Source organism: Phalacrocorax carbo, chromosome 3 (assembly GCF_963921805.1).
Source record: "Phalacrocorax carbo chromosome 3, bPhaCar2.1, whole genome shotgun sequence".
In the NCBI taxonomy this organism is placed as follows: domain Eukaryota; kingdom Metazoa; phylum Chordata; class Aves; order Suliformes; family Phalacrocoracidae; genus Phalacrocorax; species Phalacrocorax carbo.
The window spans coordinates 88,129,224-88,155,228 of record NC_087515.1 but is presented as its reverse complement, the minus strand read 5'-3'; the positions used below and the strand labels follow the sequence as shown (position 1 = coordinate 88,155,228).

Below are 26,005 nucleotides of genomic sequence, written 5' to 3'. Positions count from 1 at the left end.
AAATAGTGTAAAACTGTAGGCAGTTAAGAAGTAAGACTTACAGCTGAAATCAATCTCGCTTAGGCTTAAAATAATCTCACATTTGCATCTTTCACAAGTAATCATGAAGTCGGCATTCATTTAAAGACCCAGTAAGAAGCAAATAATGAAGAAGTTCTAAGAGCTCTCCTACCATCAGAAGAATGTGTATGAAAGATCATTATTTTTAAAAAAATACTAAAAAGGGCCATTTCCAAAAGAAATCTGGTATTGTGTTAAAATAATATAGTTTTTTGTATTTCAGATACAAACTTCTGACCATGGGGGACTGGAACCTGTTGGGCAGCGTCCTTGAAGAAGTGCACATCCACTCCACCATAGTTGGCAAAATCTGGCTCACAATCCTGTTCATATTCCGGATGCTGGTGCTGGGAGTGGCTGCTGAAGATGTCTGGGACGACGAGCAGTCCGAGTTCATCTGCAACACAGAGCAACCTGGCTGCAACAACGTCTGTTACGACAAGGCCTTCCCCATCTCTTTGATCAGATACTGGGTACTGCAGATCATATTTGTCTCTTCTCCGTCGCTAGTTTACATGGGCCACGCGCTCTACAGATTAAGGGCTCTCGAGAAGGAGCGACAGAAGAGGAAAGCCCACCTGAGGGCTCAGCTGGAAGACCTGGAGCCCATGCCCGAGGAGCACAAGAGAGTGGAGAGGGAACTGCGCAAGCTGGAGGAGCAGAAGAAAGTGAACAAGGCACCCCTGAGAGGGTCCCTGCTGCGCACCTATGTCCTACATATCCTGACCCGGTCGGTGGTCGAAGTGGGCTTTATGATAGGTCAGTATCTTTTGTATGGGTTTCACTTGTCCCCCCTTTACAAATGCACTCGGCCCCCTTGCCCTAACTCGGTGGATTGTTTTGTGTCCCGACCCACAGAGAAGACCATCTTTATGGTTTTCATGAACAGCATCGCCGCTGTCTCCCTCTTCCTCAACATCCTAGAAATCGCCCACCTGGGCCTCAAGAAGATCCAGAAGAGCCTCTACGGGCGGCCGCGGCGGCCGGCGGGCCCCGTCGAGGAGGACACCAGCCTTTACAACTCCAAGAAGAACTCCGTGGTGCCGCCGGCCTTCCCGGCCAGCGACGCCTCCCCGCCGCGCCCGGCCGCCCTGCCGCCGCCGCCGCCGCCGCACGCTCCCGCTCCTCCCGCGGCTGCGGCGGGGCCGGCGGGCCGCCCTCCCGGCGGAGAGCCCCGCGGGGCGCCGCCGCCCCGCCGCCGGCACAGCGCGGCCCAGCACCACGGACAGCAGCCGCCGCCCTCCTCCAGCAGCGAGGAGGCGCCGCGGGCGGCGGCGGGCGGCGCCCCCGGGGCGGCGGGGGCGGCGGCGGCGGCGGGGGCGGCGGCGGCGGCCCGCAGGGTGCTCCGCAAGCACAGCCGGGTGAGCATCTGCCGGGACCTGGAGGAGGAGCGCGACGACTCCCCGGACAGCGGGCACTGCCCGGGAACGCGCAAGTCCAGCTTCCTCTCCCGCGTCCTCACCGGGAGCCGGGCCGGCAGCGACAGCGAGAGCGCCGCCTCCCGCGGCGGCTCCGGACCCGGCACCGGCTCCGGCTCCGGCTCCGGCTCCGGCTCGGAGGGGAAGCGCCGGGAGGAGGGCAGCCCGCCCAGCAGCCCGCCGCCGGCCGCCGCCATGGGACGCCGGGTGTCGATGGCAAGTAGCGGCCCGCGGGGTGGCCCCGGGCGGGGGGCGGACGGGGGGTCCCGGGCAGGGAGGGCGCCCCGGCTGCCTGTCCTGGCCCCGGGACGGAGCGAGCGACCTAAGGGACAAGGAGGCTTAGGCAGGACCTCTGACACAGCCCCAACACCTCGCAGCCTCTGGGATCAAGCTCAGTTCCCGCACACTTGATCCCCTTCTATGGTGAAAGCGAAAACATCACTAGGGAATTATTGATCCCCGAGGATGTCTGAGGTGCCGAATGTCAGCCTCTTTATACTCGTTACATCATCCCGATCGACTCAGCGAGGGCTGTCCCAGGGGAAACTTGTTCAGCTACGGCCCCCTTGATGTTGTCAGAAAGAGAAGTCTTGAGTGCATTGAGTTCAGTGGCTCAAGATTTCTCTCAGCTTCAGAGGGTTTCTCCCAGGGGTGACTACTGATTTGAATAATTGCTCAATGAATAAATCAAAAGTTCTACATATAAAATATGAAATAATTGCAATGCCAGAACCAATGACCACAGAGTTGTTTTCAGCACCTGTTCCTGTTCTTTGCTTGCATTCACGTACCAACGAATGTTTTTTTTTTAAAAAGTATTTTGAATCCTGATTGCCCCAGATCATGGGATTTGTCCTCTGAGAGCAAAAAAAGCCCCTTTAGAAATGCTTGCAGGAATAAGCCCTTAAATACCTTTTTACGGGGCATGGAATAAACACAAGATTATTTCACACAATACTCAAAGTTACAGATTCTGTTCACTTTTTTCTCCCTCTGCCTAAAAAGAAATACTTTTCCAAAATACAAAATGAACAAAACAAACAAACAAACAAACAAACAACTTCAAATCTTTTGCGGTAAGAAGCAGAAGACGCTCTTACACATTGCTCATCAAAACACTGACGGCGGGTTCCGGTTTTCATGGAGTTATAGCTTCTACACTACATAGTCAGCATAAGCCATGTTAAATTGTCACTTAGATGCAATTTAACCACTTTCCACTTCGATGCTTCTAATACAAGGAGAGGGCCTAGAGTCCAATCTGTCGATCTGCTTTTTTCTGCTACTCAGATGAGAAGGCCCTTTAAAAAAGTAAAGTGCAAAAAGCTATTAAGCAAGACAGAGTTTCAGTAGCACCCTGTTGAGAACTGACAGAAGTTGCCTGGCAGCTTTTACCCTTTAACGACAATGACGCTATCTTTCAGGGGAGATCTTGTAGAGAAATACAGGGAGTTTGCAAAGCAACGTCATTACTCTTGGAAGTCACACTCTTCTGGCGTGCTGCCTTTGGGGATCATTATGTACAGGACTGGTACTAGCATTTTAAAATATGGCTTCTGTAGGCATTCTGCCTGTTGCTTCCTGTTTACATCACATGATATTTTAAAGTAAAGGTGCTTTTATATGTAATTTAGTCAATGTTTTGGCAAACACACTGTTATCGCTAGCACTGCTACACCATTTTATGAATACCAGTTTCAATGCACGGATATGCTGGTGCATCATAAAAATGTTGAACCTGGGCATTACAGCTTGCATCTCCTTCTGGTATTTCCCAATTCCTATATTCACTATTTAGCCTTGGTTGTCAAGGGCACTCAGCACTGATTTGATTTGTTCTAATTGGATTTCCAGGAGTCAATCATCATGTATTAATATTTACATGAAAGAAAAAATACGTATGATTAGAGTTATCTGTGCGACAGGAGCATTCAAAAATTAGTGAACCTATCTAAGAAAAAAAAAAACCACTTAAAAGAAATTGTATTTAAAAATTCCCACTGAAGCACACAAAATCAGCCATGTCTGATTAACAGTGACTTGCAACAGTAATGTGGAGAAAGGACAGACACTTTTAAACACAACAATACATGCACATGCACAAACGTTTTTTGAACTGCCAAAACGTGGTGTGTTCTAACCTGGAGCATACTAAGCTAAGCTGGACCGCTAAATGGAGGAAAACCATAGTGGAATTGACACTGTTCTTCAGTTTTCTTTGATAACTTTCCCAAACTATCATTTTTACCTCCATATTGCCTTGGATGTTTTCTTTTTCCTTTCTTCCATACCATTCTACTAGGAGTTGTCTGTAGCATTCTTTGCATTAGCTCAGTGAGAGCGGTGCATCAACTTACCAACTCAATATCGAAAATATCACTTTCTGTACCTCAACCACCATTCTAGCAATTGCCAATCAAACACATACCCACACTCTGTGCTAAGATAGCAGGACAACTGCAGCTGCCCACAGCCACCACAGCTTTCTTAGCTGAAGGAAAAGCTGAGAGCTGCATAAAATCAATCCACCTGATACTGCAAAAGTCTGCAAGCCAGCTGCATCCTGTGAGTCATGACACTGAAAGCACCCAACAGATCTAAGAGTACATTTATGGATGCTTGACTTTTAGCCAGTGATTAGATTTTATTTTTTGAGCAATATTATCAATGCCATTTCCACACCAAACTTGAATCTCTAACTTATGATTAGGGACAACTAAATGTTGTAGAAGTTACCTCTCAGAATGTATTGCATCCTCTTGATCAAAGCATGAAGACTAGGTGGTAGATAGTAGTTGGCCAGATCATGATCAAGTGATTCTTTCCAAGCAAGTACAAAACTGCATCCCTCAGAGAGAACAGGAAATTCTTCTTAGGACCTGCTTTTTGGAGGAGAGGCTACTTTGGACCCTTAAGAAAGAATTCATTCAGTCCTTCACTGAAAACCCTCAGGAACCAGCTCAGTAGCATACTGAATACAAAAATGCATGGTTAGTGTGAGGATTCCTCGACTTTACTTCAAACCAGACCAGCTATATATATATAAAAGAAATGCCCTTCCCATTGGTAGGGTTTGTACAAACCAACCATGCTTGGCCACCATGCAAACTAACGGGGATATTTAAGACGTCCTCATCTGGAACTGGTGGAGGTGAAGGGCCGGTTCTTCATTTCATGTCCAACTGTGGCATAAAACCTTGAAAAATTATTTATGCTCCAGCTGTTTAGTTTTACACTCAAACCACTCACTCTTCATACTCTAGTCAGTTTCTTGGTCATTGCATCATCCAAAGTTATCCATTATTCAGATTGGGAAACAAAAATGAGAGAAACAGAAATCCTGGAAAACTTACTGGGCTAAAGACTTCTCAAGAAGCTCTGATCCATTGGGAAAAATACCTTTACCTTCAGCCACTGCTAGTGAAATTTTAGGTTCTAAGGACAGCCCACCAAAACTGGATCTTCATTACATCAGGGAAAGCACATGACAAAGCATAGGAGGAGTCATTCCATGATGTAAGAGTAATTTCCAACTGGTTTCAGTCCACCTAAACACAACGACAAGAGCACTGCCGACTATATGGGTGAGCTAATCTCAACTCGATGGAGACCTGGGATAAATAACATTAGGAAACTCTACATTGACAGCGGAATCCAGCATCTACATACAGCGGAAAACATGCTAACTGCAAGCCTCCAAAACCTTGGTACTGAGGAATGCAGGCAACATGCTTGGAAGTGATAGCGAACAATTTGTTCACTGATAACTGGCTCGAAGCTAATAATTTCCAAGGCTCATTTAGAGGATACATCTTAGAGAATATGTGTTATCTTATCGTCTAAGAGATATCGTGTGTACACATATAGTTCTGTCCTAAGTTTTGCATCTCTCGCCACATTTTAACTTTTATGTAAGAAGAGGTACAGCTTGGAGCAAAGGGGTACCTTCTGCATGGTCCCAGGCTGCCAGCATCCCTTAGGCAAGCTGGCCTTAAATGGCTGCTTTTCACATGTAACGCAGTGAAAAGAGATGCGCTGAATTTAGTATAACTAAAGTCAGAAATGACAACTGGGAGTTAGAGGCATACAAAGGTGTGTAGGAATTATGCTGCTGTCAATAGGATTCTGCACAGGAATGACATTATGGGGGGGGGGAGAAGATAATTTGCACCAGTCAGGCCCCTGACTGGTGCATGATACATTTTTAAGTCTGATAAAATGAATAGGCTGATGCAGTCAAAGGTCAGTATATAACTAGTACAGATACAATCTTTGCTTTTTTGAAAATAGACAGGGCCAAAAATTAGTGTATAATAGGCATCTCGAAGCATTGCACTAAGGGGTATTGTCTCACTGCCTGATATGTGCAAGGTTGTGTGAAGCCATTTGGGACCGTCGAATGACTCTCTTTTTCTCTCTGGGGAGATGAAAATAAGAGATGGAACAATTAGAGAGGGAGAGAACTTTGCTTCCAAAGTCACTCTTTGCAACAATCAACCGGTCTTCCTCCTCAGCCATTTTCTACAAACAAGAAGGAACAGTTGCATAATGTCAGAAAGCTCAGCTGAGAAACCACAGCCTGGTGTTGCATCTCCGGAGTGTCACAGGGTCATCACAATTCAACAGCTGAATGAAAACATTTCTGCAAAAGCAGGAGGCTGTGTGATATTTCATTGCTAGCTGTGTTTTGTAGCAGAGGACTCCAGTTGCATGCTACCTGAGCATGTCCAGCATCAGTTCTTTCTGGCCTATATATCATAGTTTTCTAAAGAACCCTAAGGTGTGCTCTAAAACCTATGAGTTTTAATTTGGTTAACTGGGATTGGGAGTATTTACACTAGATTGGCAACTTTTCTCAAAAAGGGACCATCTTTCAGATGACAGAACTAGGTTATCACATTTGCACCTCAAGACTAAACCTGCATTGAGAGAACTACTGTGCTAGCCCTCTCGCTAGAGTACCCAAAGATATACCAAGAAGATGGGGAGACTTCTCATTATCTAATGGTCGTGTTTCTTCATTGAACCAAGGTAAATTCCTGGAATTACAAAACAAAACTGGAAGTCATTGGAAGATTTATAATAGTCTTAGCTATATTTTAGCTGAACCGCTCTCCTGGGAAACCAAAATTACTAGATCAAGATTTCCAGAAGGAATTAAGCATTTTAGGCACTCAACTTCAGATTCTTGTTTTTCAAGAAGTGCTGAGTTTTCCTCACCCTCATGTCCATTCCTTATTCTTTAGCCTACCCTCTCCTCCAGAGAGCCCTGTGCTTTCAGCGTGTCATTTCTTTAAATCTATTATTTTTGGCTACAAAGTAATCAATGTAGCTCTAAAAGCACGGCCCCCTCCCCATGGTGAATGAGGGAGATAAAGCTGATACTCTCAGCTTGTAGAATCGGACTGAGATAGGGCCGCTGATTTTATTAATTTGCAGAAAAGAAAGTCTCTGGGGCTGAAATCCTGGCTCTGCCAAAGTTGGGGAAATTTTACGATTCACTGGGTCCAGTTTCCCTCACTGCATTGCTTTTTTATTCCTCTGTGCTGTTCAATTCTTTTTATACTTCTCAATTCTCCATTCAGCTTTGAGCCTTTTACCCAGTGGGAAAATACTCCATAGTGAGCAGGATCTGAGAGCGCTGCTATTCAGCCTGAATGCTCGCAGTCTTCTCCAGAACAAGGCATGTTTACTCACCCTTTCAACAACACTTGAGGAATAAATATCCACTCATTTAACTAGCTGCTCACCTGCGCTCGCTCCTGGGGCTGGGAACAGTTTGATAAGAGTAAATGTACATTGAAATAACAAACCTAATAACTGCGGAGGAGTTATTTAGACAGCTGAGTTCCACCAGGAAATTCTACAGGTAGGGTAAGGGACTGGTAAAAGCCTGTGTTCCTCTAGGATGTCTGAGAATCCTTAAAGGTATTCATATTTACACCTGCTAGTAACTACTGTTGCTTCTGTATGGTTTTTTTTTTCTGTGCAAACACCTATATTTTTAAAAATTAAATTCCACAGTAGTCGTATTTTATTCTGCCCTGAAGCACTCAGGAGAAGCTCGTGGTACGACAGCCAGTGTACCAATTATCCTGCAAAAGCTACTTGGTCACCCAAAGGTAACCATTCACCAGCTGCACAAACACAGGTACACTTTGGGGGTCAGCAGCAGTTGACAATTAATGAACCCCTCTGAGGATCTGTGCAGTGACAAAGGTGTCAGCTGGATTTTAGAAAGTGGAGCTGGCCTTATTGTGTCCATTTTGTACGGGTTTAAAGCAATCAAAAAATATACAAAACCCCTTAACATGTCAAGCAAGGCCTCTAGGATGGGTCCACTGATTTCAAGCAGGTTACTTCAGGGATTAATGTGTTTATTTTGGTTTAAAAGCAAGGTGTCCCCCCACTCCCTTTAGCACTGACAAAAGCCCTACAAGGCAGGTATGTCGTCAGCTAAACACTAGATCCCACCTTCCCATCTATGTACGTGTTGGAACCTGGGTTAATTACTCTGATAACATTTCTTTTTCTCTTTAAGCCAATTCAGCTTCATCCTTTCTTTCTCTTATCTTTCAGAGCATGCTCCTAGAACTATCATCTATCATGAAAAAGTAATGACATTCCAAGGAGAAGAAATAAACTAAGGGATTGAGCATAAACCACCTTCAGCAGAGAGATAGAAAGCAGATTGCCTGTTGCTATGCTCCCCTCGCCTGCCGCTATAATGCTAAATCCATAATACAGTTTAAGAGAACAAACACTTGTTTTATTCCTCCATTTTATACCAGTCCCAACAGCACCCTACTCTGAATGCCAGTGTTAACGGGTAGCTTGCGCCACGACTCAAGATTTTTCTCGTGTGGACTGAGCCAGATGCGGTCAGCGTGTGCTGCCACTGCAGAAATAGCCTTGTGTCTTTGGGAGAACATTTTGGGATGTACAACTTGTTGTGCATGCTAGTAGTGTTCATATCAGAAACCAGCCTGATCCATAGACCTTCAAGGTAGGGGAAGGCCCAAGACACCTACAAGAAAGGGTTAGTTTGATCTGAAAGCCTCTATCTCCCCAGGCTTCAGCAGCCAATGAATAAAAGATGGACGAAACACACAAGGAATCTGAAAGGACAGAGAATTTAACAGAGATAAAAACCCAGCTGAAGAATATGCTGCTGCTCGTCTGCCTGTGCTAATGCAGTCCTCAAGCTCTGAAAGAGACTTTCGATGCTAATGTAGCCTTCTTGTACTTTCAGCTTCATATTTGAAACTAAGTAAAATCGGGCAATTTATTTTAAGTGCAAAACATCTGTGCTTTTCTTCAGTTTGCTGTTCAAGATCTGCAAGGTATCACCTCAGGCTCATGAAAATCTTATTCCCTTCACCGTCTCATTAGTTCATATAGAGGAACTGAAGGACAAGCAAAGCCACAAAGAGCTCATTTTCAGTTTGCTAGGACAGACCTGCTCTGGAGGGTTGGGTTTCTGGGTTGTGTGGCCCAAGAAAGCAGTCCTTTCACTTGTGTATCTGGAAAATAAAGCACCTTCCTCTGACTGTCTCTGACCTTTTTTCTAGCCATGTGCTTTTGGCTGCTTTTATTTGTCAAGCTTACCATAGCTCGCATTTGCTATCACCTCAATGGCAAGCGATGCTTGGAACAAGCTCATTTGCTATGTCAGTTTCCCTAAGCATAAAAATCCTCTATGACTTGACAACTCTAATGCAAGGCTAGCAGAAAGCAGGATAGCAGGGAAAAAAAACAACCAACCAAACAAAAAAACGAGTCAAGCATAAAGATTGCTTGAGATTACAGTGGTTTTGTTCTAGTACACATGCTTTATGGTCATATTCTGCCTCACTACAAACCCATTGACAGTTTGCCTGTGCATTTGTTTAGTTATTTGAAGACAAAAAACCCACAATACTTAAGATGGTGGCCTTTAAGTGCCAGCAACAACTGATCAGGGATGGAGAAACAGCTTTGCTAAAGTACATTCTCTACTGCCAGGCTATGTGTAGATGCGGTGGATGCTGCAACTTCTGACACATTTGAGGGGGTGGGAAGCTTTCTTCATATATGCTCAATAGGAAGATTCAGAAAACTGGGGAGCTCTGGAAAGTAATGCATTTGATTTTCTTCTGTGAACATTTTAAGCTTGAAAAATTGCAGGCACCTTTCACTGCTGCAGATGGAGGACTCAGTTTGCATCCGTAAGGATGGCGGGCCAAGACGCACCATCTAGGGTTTCCTGTCTGGTGATAAGAAAGGCTGGGACCTCCCTCTAGCAGCTTGCCCTCCTCACTCCCCACAGCAGCATCCCAGCAAGTGTGTGGACCAGGTGGGACAACTGGTCATGCCAGTTCCCCCCCTTCCCAGGTCTTCTGCCAAGCTGTTGAGCAGGCTGTCAGATGCACCCAACCCAAGGAGAGAGGTGACTGCCATGTGTTTGGGGGTCCCAGAGAGCAAACCCCACCTGTTAGACCCTGCTCCCTGCTTGTGGTACCTAAGAATTATGATAGCACCTAAGGCTGTTATAATTTCTTCTTTCCTTTCTAGATCTTCTGCAGTGTAAGTGATGGCAGTAGAAGTGAATGGTCCATGACATGAGTTTCTCCTTCAGAAAGGAACACTACCGTATTTGGGTTATACACAAGAGGTTTTTTTCAGCTTTATTTTGTTTCTACAGAAACCTCTCTCAATTTCTCTCAGGTTTTCTGTAAAGGGAAAACGAACCCCAACCTCTCCCCTCACCTCCCAACACGTACACCGACACTTTAGAAGACCAAAACAAAGACTTGGCAGAATTGCCTTAAGCCAAGCACTAGGGGAATGGGTATAGACACGCTTATTTGATCTTCCAAACCAACTTATTTCATCTTTGCAATGAAATACCCTCGGCTGTTCATGCAGCAGATCAAAGATAACTGGATCCCTGGCTCATAGATGACTGGTGAATTAGCAAAGGGACCATGTGAGTGGAGGTCTCTTCACCAGTCCAGAGATTCACCAGGCAGCATCAACCACACCCAACCTACCCCCCCCGAATCTCACCTACAACCCATGCGTTAACCAAGCACTGTATCAGTTTCAGAGTGAAGATGAGTCAATTTACAATACATAATGATATGTCTTTATTTCATCAACAGAAATGGTGTCTAGACAAAATTCAGTTAACACTAGCAATTCAAATGAATGAAAAGGGTCGGGTGTTTTTTTTCATTTTTGTTTTTTGCACAATACTGTATTTACAATGAGTATATGACGTTTTAAATTCATTAGTTCATAGCAATGCTTTCTTCCAAAAAGGTAAAAATTCTTAGTAACAGAGAGTAAGCATCAACAGCCACCTCATTTATTTATACAATAAAAATCACAAGAAACCACAGTCACCTAGAAAAAAAAATAAAGACAAGCTTAAGAACTAGTACAATAAAATGATGCATTGAATTAAGTTACATTAATCGCATAGAATTTGTGTAAAAAGTATGTAGAAAAAACACCTGATGTAACCTGTTACAGTCATTGACCAGTTATGAGAGGTACAGAGGGTTATACAGGTAGATATGTGTGAAAACTGTCCATACTGTTTGACCTGGGGAGGAAGAGAAGAGGGGTTGCACCCCCTTGCATACACTGATAAAACCCTGTTTTGAATATGGCCTCTGAAGTTTGTAAGGCATATATAAGAGGTGCACTTGTAACCAACTGGTTCTGGAACAAATTCTTAGGGCATCCCCACCCTTGAAATCAAAGGTGATGCTTGGACCTATGAGTAAACAACCAGGCATTGAGTATCACCAAAGTGTTTAGTATCGTTCCTGCCGGTCTGAGGGATCCAGATAGCTTCAGGCAGAGCAAATGTAGTAGTGAGAACAGGATTGAAACCACGCACGTTTCTCTCGGGTACATCACAAATGCAGGGTTACACCGGCCTGGGCGGGGGATCCCAGCCACAACCCCCGGCGTGGGGTAGCTGGTCCCTCCTCTGCCCATGTCCAGCAGGGTGGGCTCCTCCGCTTGCAGGGACGAGCCCAGCCGGCGCTTCCAGCCCCCGCTCAGCGCCCTCCAAAACAAGAGGGGTCGTTTGGGTTCATAGCCTGGGACGGTCTCTGCTTCTAAGCAATCAATGAAATCAAACACTGCCAGTTGCCATTTCTATTTTAGGATACTAGTTTCTCTCTGCATGCCCTTAATTAGCCAAAAGGGACAACAGTGGCACTGCATGAACCATGCAGTGACTTTCACCTACGGAAAGGGCTCTGCCCACAGTCACTAAAATTCATACAACAGGAGTCATCTAACTGGCTTTTTAACAGCCATTTGGCTGGGGAAATGACCTCACAAAAACATATTTTTAGCATTCCTTCCTGCCGAAAAATGATTTGCAAAAGTGGCAACGTTATCTGTGTAATACCTTAAAATGCGTATCAATATTTGACTTCGATATAAATAACACCTATCTTGGTGGAGTGTAGGAAAATACTGTACACTTCGTCTTTGCAGGTAATGCCATTAGACTTTTGAGAGTAAAGGGAATAATTATTCTACAGACCACCAACAATAGACCTTTTAAATATACACACAGTATTTTAACATATGCATATACACATATATTGTGTTCTACAGCATCAGGTCTGATGCCTGAGTCATGAAATACTCCAGGGAGTATTATAAATATACATATATGTATTATAAACAGGAAAATACACAAACACACACTCTGACTAGAATTATAGATGTATGTATACATACATACACGTATTATATATATATGGGTGTAAAATTAACTTGGACTGTGTTGGCAGAGACAAAACTGAAACGAAGTCAAAATCTGTTGAGAAAATCTCTAGCAGGAAAGAGAGCATAAGTTCTTTATGTTAATAGTTTTAGCTTCACCTCACTTCCGATAAAAATAAACCACTCCATACTTTGCAGATCCCCTCCTTATGCATGGCCAGCAGCTCCGCTGCTCATACTGAGCTAAACCTTCTCTAGGCAGCCCTAAAATACGTGACTTTTAAAGCGCTGCAGCCATGGGCTACAACACTCACCCGGAGGCATCTCCAAACGCATCTCAGGTCAGACAAAAAAAAACCAAGGTGAAAGCAGCGCTCCTCGTTGCAATGGTAGAGGACATGAAGTGGAGCAAAATGTGAGCTTGTGGAAACCTGGCAGACGTTCACGTCGTCTCACTGCAAAATGCACTACAGGTCTTCTGTTCTGCAAACCCACCCCTCTCTCTCTTAACCGCCGCAGCAGTGGATTACAAGACACAAGTGAGGATGTGGCGGTGATTCTGGAATTGCAACGCTTCACCGTGCTTTCTCCTCGTGGATCAGATTTAATTTTATTACAGGATTATAGTGATTCCAGCATGCAGATTTGTTTTATTTATCAGGCAATCATAAACTTACATATTTAAAAATCTAGCTATATATCTAGGCATTTTAACTTCTATTTAAGCGCTCTTTAGAATACAGACTTGACAAAGTGTTGGACTCCAGATTAACGACCACACTATCAGCATTAATAATTTCTCTGGCAGCAGTTAATCCATTTAGCAAAGTTACATATCTAGTTCCCCCTCTCCTTTTTAAAGAGAAGTAGCAGTTAGCATACTAATCACTGTGGCTTGCCTTTGCAGCACATTTTACTTCCTTGGGAAAAAAAATAATACAAGGATTAGATCCAAAAATATAGTGCATCTTAAAAGCAGCATATACCCTTAGAAAGACATTTAATAAATTACTTGTACAATATATAAAATAATAGTTTTATACTGCAGCATCAAACTCTGACGCCTGAGTCATCACGTTAGGAAGTCTGTGATATAAATACTGGGATCTCCTGATAACACAGCCAACATTTTTGCTTTTGTTTTGTTTGTTTTCTGTTTTGTTTTCTCTCTCTTTTTTTTTTATTTTCTTCCTTTTTTTTTTCACTACCTTTTTGTTCCAGAATCAGCTTGCAGTGAGCTTTAATTGTGTTCAAGGCACCCCCAGAGAACGCAGAGAAACAAACACATTATATAGTGTAGTACTCACCTGACAAAGCATAACAAGCCTAAATGAAATGAGGTTTCCTGGCGATACAAGTATTGCAACGGCAAAGGAAAAGGAGGACTAGCTACAGACTGGACAAAGCCTCAAAGGCTCGCACGCCCATGAGAGCGGTGCAGTGCCCAGTGGGGCGGTGGGTCTCACCACGCCATTCCCAAGCAACGCCCGAGAGGACCGATGCCATAGGTACCCTCTTTGACAAAAGCAAAGAGATTCTTACTTAAGATCACGGTGACCACTGGCCAAACTCTTAAAATTCATAAATATTGCAGTCAGTTGGTTTTTTTTTCTTTCCAGTGGTATTTTTGTGGTCAGTTGTTTTGACCTCATGAGACAAGAACGGTTGAGTGTGTCAACTGGCGTCCAGGTCTGAAACTAATTCTCCCAATACCTTCCTTTAACGTTAGCCCAGTAACCGCCTTGAGAGCCGCATGGTTCGGAATAGCAACAAAACCTCAAAACAAAATAGAAACAAAAAACCACCACCACCACTACCACCACCAAAAAAACCCCACTGAAAAACCATGATACATGTAAATATAGGAAGCAATGACACAAAATCAGCCACTTCTAATGGGAAAGAATGAAATCAAACATCCAGAAAAGCTTGCGGAGGAGAGAAAGAGAGAGACACGAGAGAAAGGTTGAGGAAGAGACACTTATTTGAGCAGTGGTTTTAAATACCAGTTCCCAAGGTAGAGGAAATCAAGAGACCCAGCACCAGTATGAAGCCAGGTCAAACCTAAGAGCTGCAGCGCCATGGGTTGTGTGGGAGGGTTTTTTAAACCGTTGGAATGAGGTCAAGAGTACCAGTTGCACATGAGTTGTTAGTAGAGTAAATCTTCATGTCAGGAAGCAAGTTAAAACTTGGTTTTATACTCATAAAACATTCTATCTATTCATATATATATAGGAGGTCACTTAAAAATAAAAAAGGCAACAGAAAAACATCTTTAAAATACTGTGTCAGTTGACCCTTCCCTCCCGCCCACCCCCAGCCCCCCCAAGTAGCTATGACTCTATAATGTGATTCACATTTAGTTTTAAATTCTAGCTTTCACCATGGTCTCATAGAAACAAAACTTCTCTGCGAAGCACGGAACTGCTTTGCAACGTCAACGAATTCAAAGAGAAATCAACGCCCCCCCACCCCGCCAAAGAGCTTCTCAGTCAGTCACCTGCAAAAGATGGCTGGGAGCGGGGTCACGTACTTTTAGGTTAAGCTCTTTTAAAAAGAAAGGACGACTCCTCCCCCTTTTTCAACCGTGTGAACTAGGAGTTTATGGCATTTGTATATTTCTGAACATTTAAAGGTACGGATTTTGTACAGTAATGATTAATACTTAAACATAAATATTCTCCTACATTATATACTAGTTTTTCTTTGTACATGCGGGGGGAAAAAGTATTTTCAACAAACATGGCACATGCTATATGCATTTCCTCCTCGGTAGCTTGGCTACAATAGTTTGGGTGAAGAGGATAAAAGCAAGACATTGTGGCGAGTGGGCGACGGTCCATGAGCACAGTCTGAAGATGGAAGAAGTGGAGAGAGGGAGCTGATTCCTCCTCCAGGGTCAAGATGCTGATCTACTGAGTGCCTCAAAAAACACCAGCGCACACCTCTAGTGTAAACGTTAGCGCAGAAGACCACATCATCACTTAGTGCTTCTGAGAAGCTGCTTCCCCACACTTTTTTTTTAAATAGGTGTGAACAGCTGGTTATTTTTTTTTCTGCGAGAACAAACAATATCAGCCAGTAAAGCACATGACAGTTGTCGTCGATAAAGCCACGCAACCTGGCACATGTAGGGCAAAGAACCACAAAATAAAAACTCAGTACACTTAGAATAATAATAATAATTATTAAAAAAGCATTAGGAGGATGTTTTTCTGTCTACACTGTACATAGAGATGTTATGCTTGGAAAGCTGCTGTCTCACACAGTCATAACATGAGTCAACATTGCTTAAGATACAAATCCAATACAGTTACAACTAAGCCAATTCACTGAGTAGTCTCCTTTGAGACAGCGCTCTTTTAGCTACGGTTTGTGCTGAGGGCAATGCTGCAGGATGAGAGGATCCTGAAACACAAGAATTTGATGGGTAAGCGACCGAATGGGGTGTTGGCAGATGTATGCTTTGCTCTTAGAGGATACAGTGCTAACTTGACTTCTGTAAGGAAACCAAAGTCAACAACTAAGGGTCTGATCCTGCAGCTCTGCCTACCCGGGCAGGATCACTGACTTCACCAGACCCACCTCTGCAACTCGAGTCTGGTGAGGAAAACAGGTAACGTCTGAGGACAGCTGAGGTGAGGCTCTGGGGACTAGCCGGAGCAGCAGTTGCTTCCATGAGTAAAGGATGCGGAGCGGGGCTGGAGAAAAAAGCCCCCAAGTGTATTGATGTGATCTCTGGTTGCTTTACTTCGTGGAACGTATGATGAACTGATCCAGTTGTCAAATACCTTTTTCTCTAAAGAGTGAAATATACTTTCCCCTATAAGAATCCAAAAGCATCATTAACAGCACTTAAACTTGGTTTGTGAAACAGAAGGAAGTCTGAATATAAAAATAATTCAAGCAGATTCTCTTTACAAATTGTATAGTGAATTCAGTATTTGGCAAGACCGTTTTTACTACATAATGAGCTCCTGAGTGTTTGTCTATTAGCTAAAACTTTTCTATTTTCTTTAAGCCATAAAGCAAAGAAAACCATATACTCAAGTTATACTGAAGTCATGACTTCATTTATGAAAAGAGGTTTGACCAGAAACTCAGTGCAAGTGGCAAAGTTGACCGTTACTGTACAGTATCTGCAAGAAAATAAAATAACTCCACATTGCTCAAGTGGCACAAAATGGCTGTGCCAAAAAAATTGTCTATAATAAAATCTCAAATAAGTTTCCAACATTAAAATTTTATAAATAAGTACAAATTGAATGATATTGCTGAACTGCGAACTGAGAAAAAAAATTATCGTGTAACAAGTTACCAAACTATTTCTAGCATCGAAGACAAAAAGGAATGTTGGAACTTGTTTATACAATAGAAATGAAAGCTTCCAGTTTGTAGGATGAGAAAAATTGAGGCATGCAGGGACTTTTGCATATGGATATATATATTTTATATATATTATATATAATATGTACAGTTTAGCTATAAAACTTTGATGTGTAAAGAAGCTGTCTTCAATGAAAAATTGAACATTCAGAGGAAATTCCTGAGTTAGGGTTTTGTGACATGGGCCACTGAGAAAAAAGCTGCGGTTGGGTCCTCAGAGGTGTTATGTCCATCCCTGTTAAGATTGAAATCAACATACAAAAACAGACAGTGTTGCCACTGCTTCGTTCCCTGCCTGAGCAAGGGATAGCACCATTGTGAAGAGAACTCCTGCTTGTAGAGAGGAGGGAATACTTAAAAACAGTATTGCTGCTAAGACCACTGTAGTGTGCACCAAATACGTTCTTCTAGACAACAAATGAACACTGCCACTGGCTGACTGAAGAACACCTGACCAGGTGTAACGTTAAGGTTACAAGTCACTAGGTGTAATCTTTCCTAGGTTGTTCATCTGTTGTACATTTATCAGTCATTTCCTGACAGAAGTCTACCGTGACTGTTTGGCTGCTCTGCTCTGGCGGAAGCTCTCTCTCGGGGTAAGTACCTGTGTCGGCTCCATCCAACCCCCCGCCGGCTGAACAATTTTCCGAGATGTTGTTGGGCAGCCAGGGCGCTCCCAGTTGCACCGAGCCTTGCTCCGAGCAGCACTGCATGCTTTCCCCGACGCACTGGGAGGTGACCAGGCTCTGCTCCACGCCAGCTGGGGAGGGGCTGATGGTGGTGGCTGGCTGCAGATCTATGGGTCTGAGAACGGGGCAGTATCGGTGGAGAGCTTGTATCTGTTCCGGGCTCTGCATGTCTCTACACACTTCTTGGGAAAGACATGAGAAGTTGTCTAACAATTCTCCCATGCTTGCTTTCAGCTGGTTCCTTTCTGAGAGCAATTTCTCTTTCTCACACACCTGAAAAAGAAGAAAGCATCTTAGGCTGAGGAAGGGCCATCTGCCGGCTGCACACTCCGGGGCACAGACGCAGCAGTGCCCAAGAAGAACACCAACATGTCACAGTTATTTTTATATAGGCAGAGGAAAAGTCACAAAGACATCAGGTATTTGACCACCACGAGGTCTGCTTGGACTGCAGTTTGGGAAACATCTGGCGAAAAACATTTGAGTTGGAAGAGTCACAAGTTATTCCCAAGAGACTGTTAGTTCCCTTTATTGACTCTGGCTGCTTCATGGATGATACAAAAGTACTCTGAAAGAAACACTGTGATGGAGAAAAGCCATTACCCATCTAAACAGCAAGAAAATGGGGTTTAGTTCTTGAAGTGAGGATATGTTGCAGAAGCTCAGTCCACCCTCTAACTGCCAGGTCAGCCTGTCAGGCTGGGTGCACCCGCTTTGGCCCATGTGCCAGCTGAACCCCCGTTACCACTGAGAGGTGTGTTATTCAGAGAAGAGGATCTGAGTGTGTGCTCTGTGGCCTACACCATGGCTCATTTTCTTATGTCGTGGTGCTTAATGGTTTGTTTTTGACCTAATCAAGTCATTTTTATAAAGATGTATGTGAAAACCCTGAAGGTTGGTGGGCTTCTTAACAGTCAGTGCAACAAGCTGAACATCATTTCCCCTTTGTTCTGCTCAGGCTTTGCCTCCTGTGCTCACAAATGTCCTTTCCTACCAACATCTAGCTTGAGTGTTTTCAGAGTTTCACCGTCCCAGCAAGCTGCTCTAGGAGGCCGCCAGGTGAATGGCAGGACAGTACCTGTGAGGAGGAAGAGCGGGAGACCCTGGAGGGACTTATTTTTTCATGCAGGATTCAAAAACTGGGAAAAAGAGCTCAGGTTGTTCTGCATCTAACAAAGCAGCAGTAAGGCCCTCAGCCCTAGCTACCCTAGGGTGCTGCGTGACATGCTGCGGTGGGAGTCATCTCCAGCTTAGACTTCAGGTGGCCGGCAAGACCCCCGCAGGGTCAGCACTGCCTTCCCCCTGCTCAGGAGGCAGATTGGGGGCGTTAGGCACAGAGCCAGACCCAGCCTGGGGTTACACCTCTGAAAACCCACGTTGACTCCATGCAGACTGATTGGAATGGTCCTGCTGCATCACGTTCTGTCCCAGGAAGGTGGGCATACAGCTCGAGGGAGTATATGAGATTTTGTAGAGTACCAGAGCTATTTCCAGAGCTGAGTTGGCCCTGAAAGCAGCACAGCCGTGTACCTCACCTAGTAACACAGCTAAACCCAAGCTGCCTCAGCATCTGAGGTGTGAAAACTTCATAACTCAGATGATAATCTAACTCTGGGTGGTTGTTGACAACTGATAGTATTGCCCTGGGTATGAAGCCTGCACTGTAAGCATACAGCTGTGCCAATGAGAAAGAGAGCAGTGCACATGAAAAGAATCAACTGCTAAAATATTGATAAATCTATCAAGAAAGCATAAAAATAATAAAAAAATAAACAGATGTCTATGTACATCTTGAGATAATGAATTATGGAAGAGAATATGCTGTGCATTTGCAGGGAAAAAAGGGAATGTGAGTGGGTAGATGGATGAGTGAGGGAAAGCAGGCAAAAAAAAATTACCTATCAAACTCAGAGGATATGACCATTTCACTCACTGTCTGCTGTGAAACCATCTGTGTCAAGAAGATGGGTGACTTACAAGAAGTAAGTGCAGGGGGGGAAGGGGTCTTTCGTAAAAAAGACCCAGCCAAGTGGAAAACCCTTAAAAACCATAGTACCATTACATAATTCAGGAGACTTGAAATTACTGGTCACAAAGTGAACAGAATATGACAAACGAATTTCCAGTGATCATGTATTGTGTGAAGTCAACTGGAGTTTCACTAATGGTTCTCCCAAGAGTAAAAGTAAGATCCTGAAGCAGACTACCTGCTTGGACAACATGCGTATTGGGGCAGGGCAGGAGTGCATGAGACGCAAAGTTAAAGTTGCATGAGTTTAATTTTGCAGCTTTATACTCTTGAAAAACTTGTGACTGCCTTTTTTATGAATACCCTTTTTCAGAACGATGCACCAGATCCCACAGAATCATAGAATCGTTTAGGTTGGAAAAGACCCTTAAGATCATTGAGTCCAGCCATTAACCTAGCACTGCCAACTCCATCACTAAAGCATGTCCCTGTGTGCCACATCTACCTGCCTTTTAAATACCACCATGGATGGTGACTCCACTACTTCCCTGAGCAGCCTGTTCCAATGCTTGACAAGCCTTTTGGGGAAGAAACTTTTCCTAATATCCAGTCTAAACCTCCCCTGGCGCAACTTGAGGCCATTTCCTCTCGTTCTATCGCTTAGTACTAGGGAGAAGGGAGCAACCCCCACCTCGCTACAAGCTCCTTTCAGGTAGTTGAGAGAGCAATAAGGTCTCCCCTCAGCCTCCTCTTCTCCAGGCTAAACAACCCCAGTTCCCGCAGCCGCTCAGCGTAAGACTTGTGGTTTAGACCCTTCACCAACTTTGTTGTCCTTCTTTGGGCACACTGCAGCACCTCAATGTCTTTCTTGTAGTGAGGGGCCCAAAATGGAACACAGCCTTTGAGGTGTGGCCTCACCAGTGCCAAGTACAGGGGCACAATCACTGCCCTACTCCTGCTGGCCACACTATTCCTGATACAAGCCAAGATGCTGTTGGCCTTCTTGGCCGCCTGGGCACACTACCGGATCATGTTCAGCCAGCTGTCAACCAACACCCCCAGGTCCTTCTCTGCCAGGCAGCTCTCCAGACACTCCTCCCCAAGCCTGTAGCGTTGCATGGGGTTGCTGTGACCAAAGTGCAGGACCCAACACTGAGCCTTGTTAAACCTCATTCAACTAGCCTTGGCCCACTGCTCCAGCCTGTCCAGATCCCTCTGTAGAGCCTTCCTACCCTCAAGCAGATCAACACTCCTGCCCAGCTCGGTGCTTTCTGCAAACTTACTGAGGGTGCACTCAATGATCCATGATCCATGGAGGATCCATGATCCTCTCATCCAGATCATGGATAAAGATATTCAACAGAACTGGCCCAAATACTGAGCCCTGGGGAACACTGCTTGTGACCGGCCACCAACTGCATTTAACTCTGTTCACCACAACTCTTTGGGCCTGGGCATACACATGGTTTTTTACCCAGCGAAGAGTACACCTGTCCAAGCTATAAGCAGGCAGTTTCTCCAGGAGAATGCTGTGGAAAACAATGTCAAAGGCTTTACTGAAATCTAGGTAGACAACATCCACAGCCTTTCTCTCTTCCAATAGGTGGGTCACCTTGTCATAGAAGGAGATCAGGTTAATTAAGCAGGACCTGCCTTTCCTAAACCCATGCTGACTGGGCCTGATCACCTGGTTGTCCTGTATGTGCTGTGTGATGGCACTCAAGATGATCTGCTCCACAACCTTTCCCAGCACCGAGGTCAGACTGACAGGCCTGTAGCTCCCTGGATCCTCCTTCTGGCCCTTCTTGTAGATGGGCATCACATCTGCTAATCTCCAGTGAACTGGGACTGGAAAGTGGCTTGGTGAGCACTTCTGCCAGCTCCTTCAGTACCCTTGGGTAGATCCCATCCAGCCCCATAGGCTTGTGTGTGACTAGGTGGTGTAGCAGGTCACTAACCATTTGCCCTTGGATTATGGGGGCTTCATTCTGCTCCCTGTCCCTGTCTTCTGGCTCAGGGGGCTGGGTACCCTGAGACCAACTGGTCTTACTGTTAAAGACTGAGGCAAAGAAGGCATTAAGTACCTCAACCTTTTCCTCATCCTTTGTCACTATGTTTCCCCCTGCATCCAATAAAGGACGGAGATTCTCCTTAGCCCTCCTCTTTTTGCTAATGTATTTATAGAAACATTTTTTAAATTGTCTTTTATGGCAGTGACCAGATTAAGTTCTAGTTGGGTTTTGGCCTTTCTACTTTTCTCCCTGCATAACCTCCCTGCACCTTTGTAGTCCTCCTGACTTGCCTGCCCCTTCTTGCAAAGGTCATTAATTCTCCTTTTTGCCCTGAGTTCCAGTCAAAGCTCTCTGTTCAGTCAGGCCGATCTTCCCCACTGGCTCATCTTTCAGCACCTGGGGACAGCCTGCTCCTGCGCCTTTAAGATTTGCTTCTTGAAGAATGCCCAGCCTTCCTGGACTCCTTCCCTCTTCAGGGCTGCCTCCCAAGGGACTCTGCCAACCTAAACAGGACAAAATCTGCCCTCCAGAAGTCCAAGGTAGCAGTGCTGCTGTCCCCCCTCCTTAATTCTCCAAGAATCAAAAACTATAACTTTGTGATTGCTCTGCCCATGATGGCCTCCATCCATCACATCACCCACAAGCCCTTCCCTGTTTGCAAACAACAGGTCCATATCGCTACATATCGCTACATACCTAAGTCCAGCTCACTAAATAGAAACTTCAACATTTCTCTTGAAGAATCTTGCACCTCAAAGGGTTTTTGATTCCTGAAATTCAGCAGGGATTGTGCCCACAAGGTCACTCATATGCCTTTTATTCATTTACCTGAGATGTGTGCATCTGCTGGGGAAAGAAGGGGACTTAAAAATTTAATTTTGCCTATACACAGTTGATTACATTAGACAATAATGGCAATATCACAGGATTGCGTAAAGCCAATGAACTCAAATTAATTTTCAAGGGAGGGCTACAGGTATGAAGCTGACCCCCCCCCTTGCTGCTACTCCAGCCCTTACAGTGCTGACCCTGGTGCTCTGCTCTGGAGAAAGAGAGACATTTTCCTTCCCATCATCGGCTTAGTGTAGAGGGACGGGCATGTGCAGCTGAGGCCAGGCCTGCTTCTCCTGACAACCTGCATGAGGAACCACTCTTTCACCCTGCAGAACCTCTGACTTGCTCTGCACGCACTGTGGATTACGCTCAGTGCAGGAAGCAGTTGCTCACTATTTTGTTTATCTTTGATGTTTTGTTTGTTTTGCATTGGTGGAACACTCCTCTGAACAATGTTTTGATTTTCGTTTCTTTTTTTTCCCCCAGGGCTTCAGCAGAACAGCATCTGAAAGCTTTGCAAGCCTTGATGATTTAAGCCTCCCAACCAGCTTGTGGGGTCAGTGTCACCTCCCTGTTACAGACGGGAAGCAGACAGGCACAGGCAGTAAGTGAGTAACCCAAAGTCATGCGGCTTTCTGCCATTTGTCAGGTGATGGTAACTCAGCTTCTTCCAACAGATCCCTGCCTCTTTCACACTCCGTTTGCTACAGCTTGCACAGAGAATGAGGCACAGCGAAGCCTACACTAAAGGCCACTTTCCACATGCAACCTGTCATGACAAGAACAGGAAGTGCCCCGCTCCTCAGATCCACCAAGTTCAACCTACAACTGAGCATGTTTTAAATGTGCACACAGACGTTTAAATCAAAGACTCCAAATAACCTTTAATTTTAGTGGAAGCTGCGTATACAGAGGTCTCAGTAAGGAAATCAACTTCAGCTCCTTTTGTTTTATCTATGCAAATGAATTAATTTATCATTCAAACCCTTGGATATTCAAAGGCTGGGTTTAATGCTGGACTCCTAAATCTATTATGCGTAATGTAATTAAACTGTCCAGTCCTGCATGCTGCACACTGACACTTCTCATAATAGCTGAACTGGGACTATTACATTGTTTTTCATGTCTCAGAAAGCTTTTAGGACTTTTAAACAGATGAGGAGTTGCTGACCCATTTTCAAGTTCCAGTGTTGCACTTCTGCTGAGTGACATCCTGTAGACATGTCTTCTTCCATAAGCCTTGCCTCAAGCCTTTTTTTTCATTGTCTATCAGCTTGCTTTTTCAACAGGCAAGGGATGGCAGGGGAAAAGGAGCAGGGCCCTCAGACTATAGGGACACCATCACGAAGGAGGGGAGTTTTTTCAGGTAAGGTGCCTGTATCTTTCTCCATCTGACATTGCTCTCCAGGTGATCTTGTTTAGCGATGGGGAGGAACTGGCCCTTCTGGGCTGTATGTCACCTCCTCTGCTGCCGGATGAGACAAGTAAAACTCGACAGGTATCTATTTCTCTTCACTGACTATAAAGGAAACCTGGACAACTAGCTCCAGCACAGGTGTTTATATGGTAGACATCTGTGTTAGCTACCCAAACCACACTTGAGGTGTCCATGCCATGACTGTAAGACAGGAATTTCCTGACCAGCCACTTAGTCACCTCACTCCCTTGGATTAAAATGTGGTGGCACTGTCCACTGACACCTTGGCACACAGGAGACCTGTCCCCAGATGGGCTCTGGCCAGTGAGCAGTGTATGCTTTGCTCTCCTCTCCACAGCAGACTACTGCCAGAGACACATGTCAGGGAGGGCTGGGGCAAACCAACAGTTGCCACCTGAAACTGGTGCACGGGGTCTGAAAGCCAGTGCACTGTGGAGTGGGAATAGGCCTTTTGTGTTAGATGGTCCTTGAATCATGGAGGGGTCAGAGAGAAGAGGACAGCGGGAGCAAGGAGGAACATACAGTTGCTATCTCACTGACCTACACCAAGGGATGCCCACTTGTCTGGATATTCACTTTTCTGGCTTTTCACTTCCCTTGCTATTTCTGCCATTTGCTCAGTGAATGAAAGAGCTGAAGAAAAGGCATAGCGAGCTGAAATGTCCTGAAAACGCTGAGCTGCCTTCTAGCACACGAAAAAGAAAAAAAGCCTCTGCATAGAGATGAAGCTGGCCCTTCCACACTGCTGCTTGGAGTGGACAACCTCGGAAGGTCTTCTTCATATCTATCTCTTTTGAGCACTCCACGAATCCCTGGCCAACAGGTTGTTACGGTAGTTAGGCATGAAAATGGGGCTTGGATGAGGAAATGTCTTTGTGGATGCACTCTAAGTACTAGGGTTAAGTTAAACTGCAAGAGGAAGCTGTGATACAGGCTTCCCCACTCTTCCAACTCACTCAACAATCTGCTCCTGAGATATCAAAATAAAGAGATATCTGTGCCTTATTCCACTGGAATTTTGTGTTTTCTGTATGTATTATACGCACATACATACTAATATATTTTTGTATTTTAAATTTTCATACTAGTGGCTCCTCTTATTTACATACAAACTGACTGAACCCACTAAACTCCGGACAGGAATTGCTGTCAGTGCCCTGCAAGCTGCAACGTGAGGGTGAGCAGGGCCATGGCGAGGGCACACAACTCACCAACTTGCGGATTTCACATTCTAGGTTCTGAATACAGTCCAGTTTCCTCTTGCGGCAGCGCTGTGCTGCAATTCGGTTCTTGCTGCGCCGGCGGACGTCGTGGATGAACTCGAGCTGCTCTGAGGTTAGCTTGTGCATCTTTATCATCATCTGGAAATCATTCCTTGGAAGATCTGTGATTTGATCAACAGGAAAAGGAAGTTTCACCTAAAACAAACAAATACAAGACAAGAGCAAAGAGTCATATTTTGCCTGCTGAATACAAGCTGAACAACAGAGAGTGGAAGGATGATTACCTGTGCTGCCGCCCCCTAAATAAACAACACAGCAAGTTTTACATTGAGCAAGTTTTTAACGCTCCCTTGTGGTACATTGTGGAGGTCCAGCTGGTAAGGATCAGATTATAATTGAACTGAAACCAGCATTATAGAAGAATCCCAGGTAAAAATTCTGCCTTTCTAAAAAGCTCCAAAACCAGAACTCTTTGCATTAAAACAAGGCTTCATCCACTAAGAGACATGGCCTTTTGGAAACAGTGAAGTACCTCGCTGCTATTAATTTCAAACTAGTTTCAAGGAATGGGCCATTAGCACAGCAGGAAACCTGTCTCTGCACGGCCTGCAGGACTGAAGTTTGATTAGGTGTGAGGTTAAAAATGCAACCTGACAGCTCAAGTGGATGAAAAATACCATATTGCAATTAGGAAAGGTTGCCTAATCAGCATTTCAACTGAGCAGTACACCATAAAAGAAGAAAGGGTCAGAGAAGTATGATGCAACATATCCTACCCTGCTAAAATACACATATTTTGAAAGAAAACAATATTTGCTGACTTTCTAATATTTTCATAAATTGAAGAGCACCCAAGTTGCATTTCTTAAAAAAAAACCCCAAACAGTCTAAACCCTCAGTTATTTGCACTAAAACATTTTCCTTTGGGCCACAAACTGCCATCCCATTTTGAATGTAGACCATGCGACAGTAGTTCCAGGTTCTGACTTCAGGAATTCCAACCATCTCCCCAGCTCCTACTGATTATGTGTTAAAGCAGAGCAAAACACAAAGCTCCTGACAGCTTGGAGCAACGAACACATACTGTCTCAAAACCTGGAGAATGGTGGATGTGCTCAAAGATTTCTTTTAGCAGTTTTCCCTCAAACTTATCAGCTTGCTAAAATAAAAATGAGCACCTCTCCCTACAAAAATTGCTTCACTTGTAGCTTGAGACCGATAACATGACTACCAAAAAAATAA

General features: G+C 44.6%; 2 protein-coding genes across 6 annotated transcripts in view; one reads left to right on the top strand and one right to left on the bottom strand.

The window, feature by feature from the left end:
- The first annotated feature begins 299 nt into the window (after window positions 1–299).
- GJA10 (gap junction protein alpha 10) lies at window positions 300–1,889 on the top strand. Its single transcript, XM_009508376.2, has one exon. It carries the CDS (start codon window positions 300–302, stop codon window positions 1,887–1,889), a length of 1,590 nt encoding a protein of 529 aa, XP_009506671.2.
- Window positions 1,890–10,582: 8,693 nt separating this feature from the next.
- BACH2 (BTB domain and CNC homolog 2) overlaps window positions 10,583–26,005 on the bottom strand; it is a 196,238-nt gene continuing 180,815 nt past the window's right edge. For all 5 annotated transcript variants that reach the window (XM_064447623.1, XM_064447622.1, XM_064447624.1 and 2 more), the window contains 2 exons: window positions 24,752–24,958; window positions 10,583–17,560 (listed from right to left, as the gene is read on the bottom strand). In XM_064447623.1, coding sequence (XP_064303693.1) covers window positions 17,081–17,560; window positions 24,752–24,958 — 687 coding nt within the window. In that variant the 3' untranslated portion in view covers window positions 10,583–17,080. The remainder of the gene's footprint in view (window positions 17,561–24,751; window positions 24,959–26,005) is intronic.

What these genes read in the sequence shown, in the direction of transcription:
- GJA10 (XM_009508376.2), top strand. Translation starts at nt 300, where the DNA reads ATGGGGGACTGGAACCTGTTGGGCAGCGTCCTTGAAGAAGTGCACATC.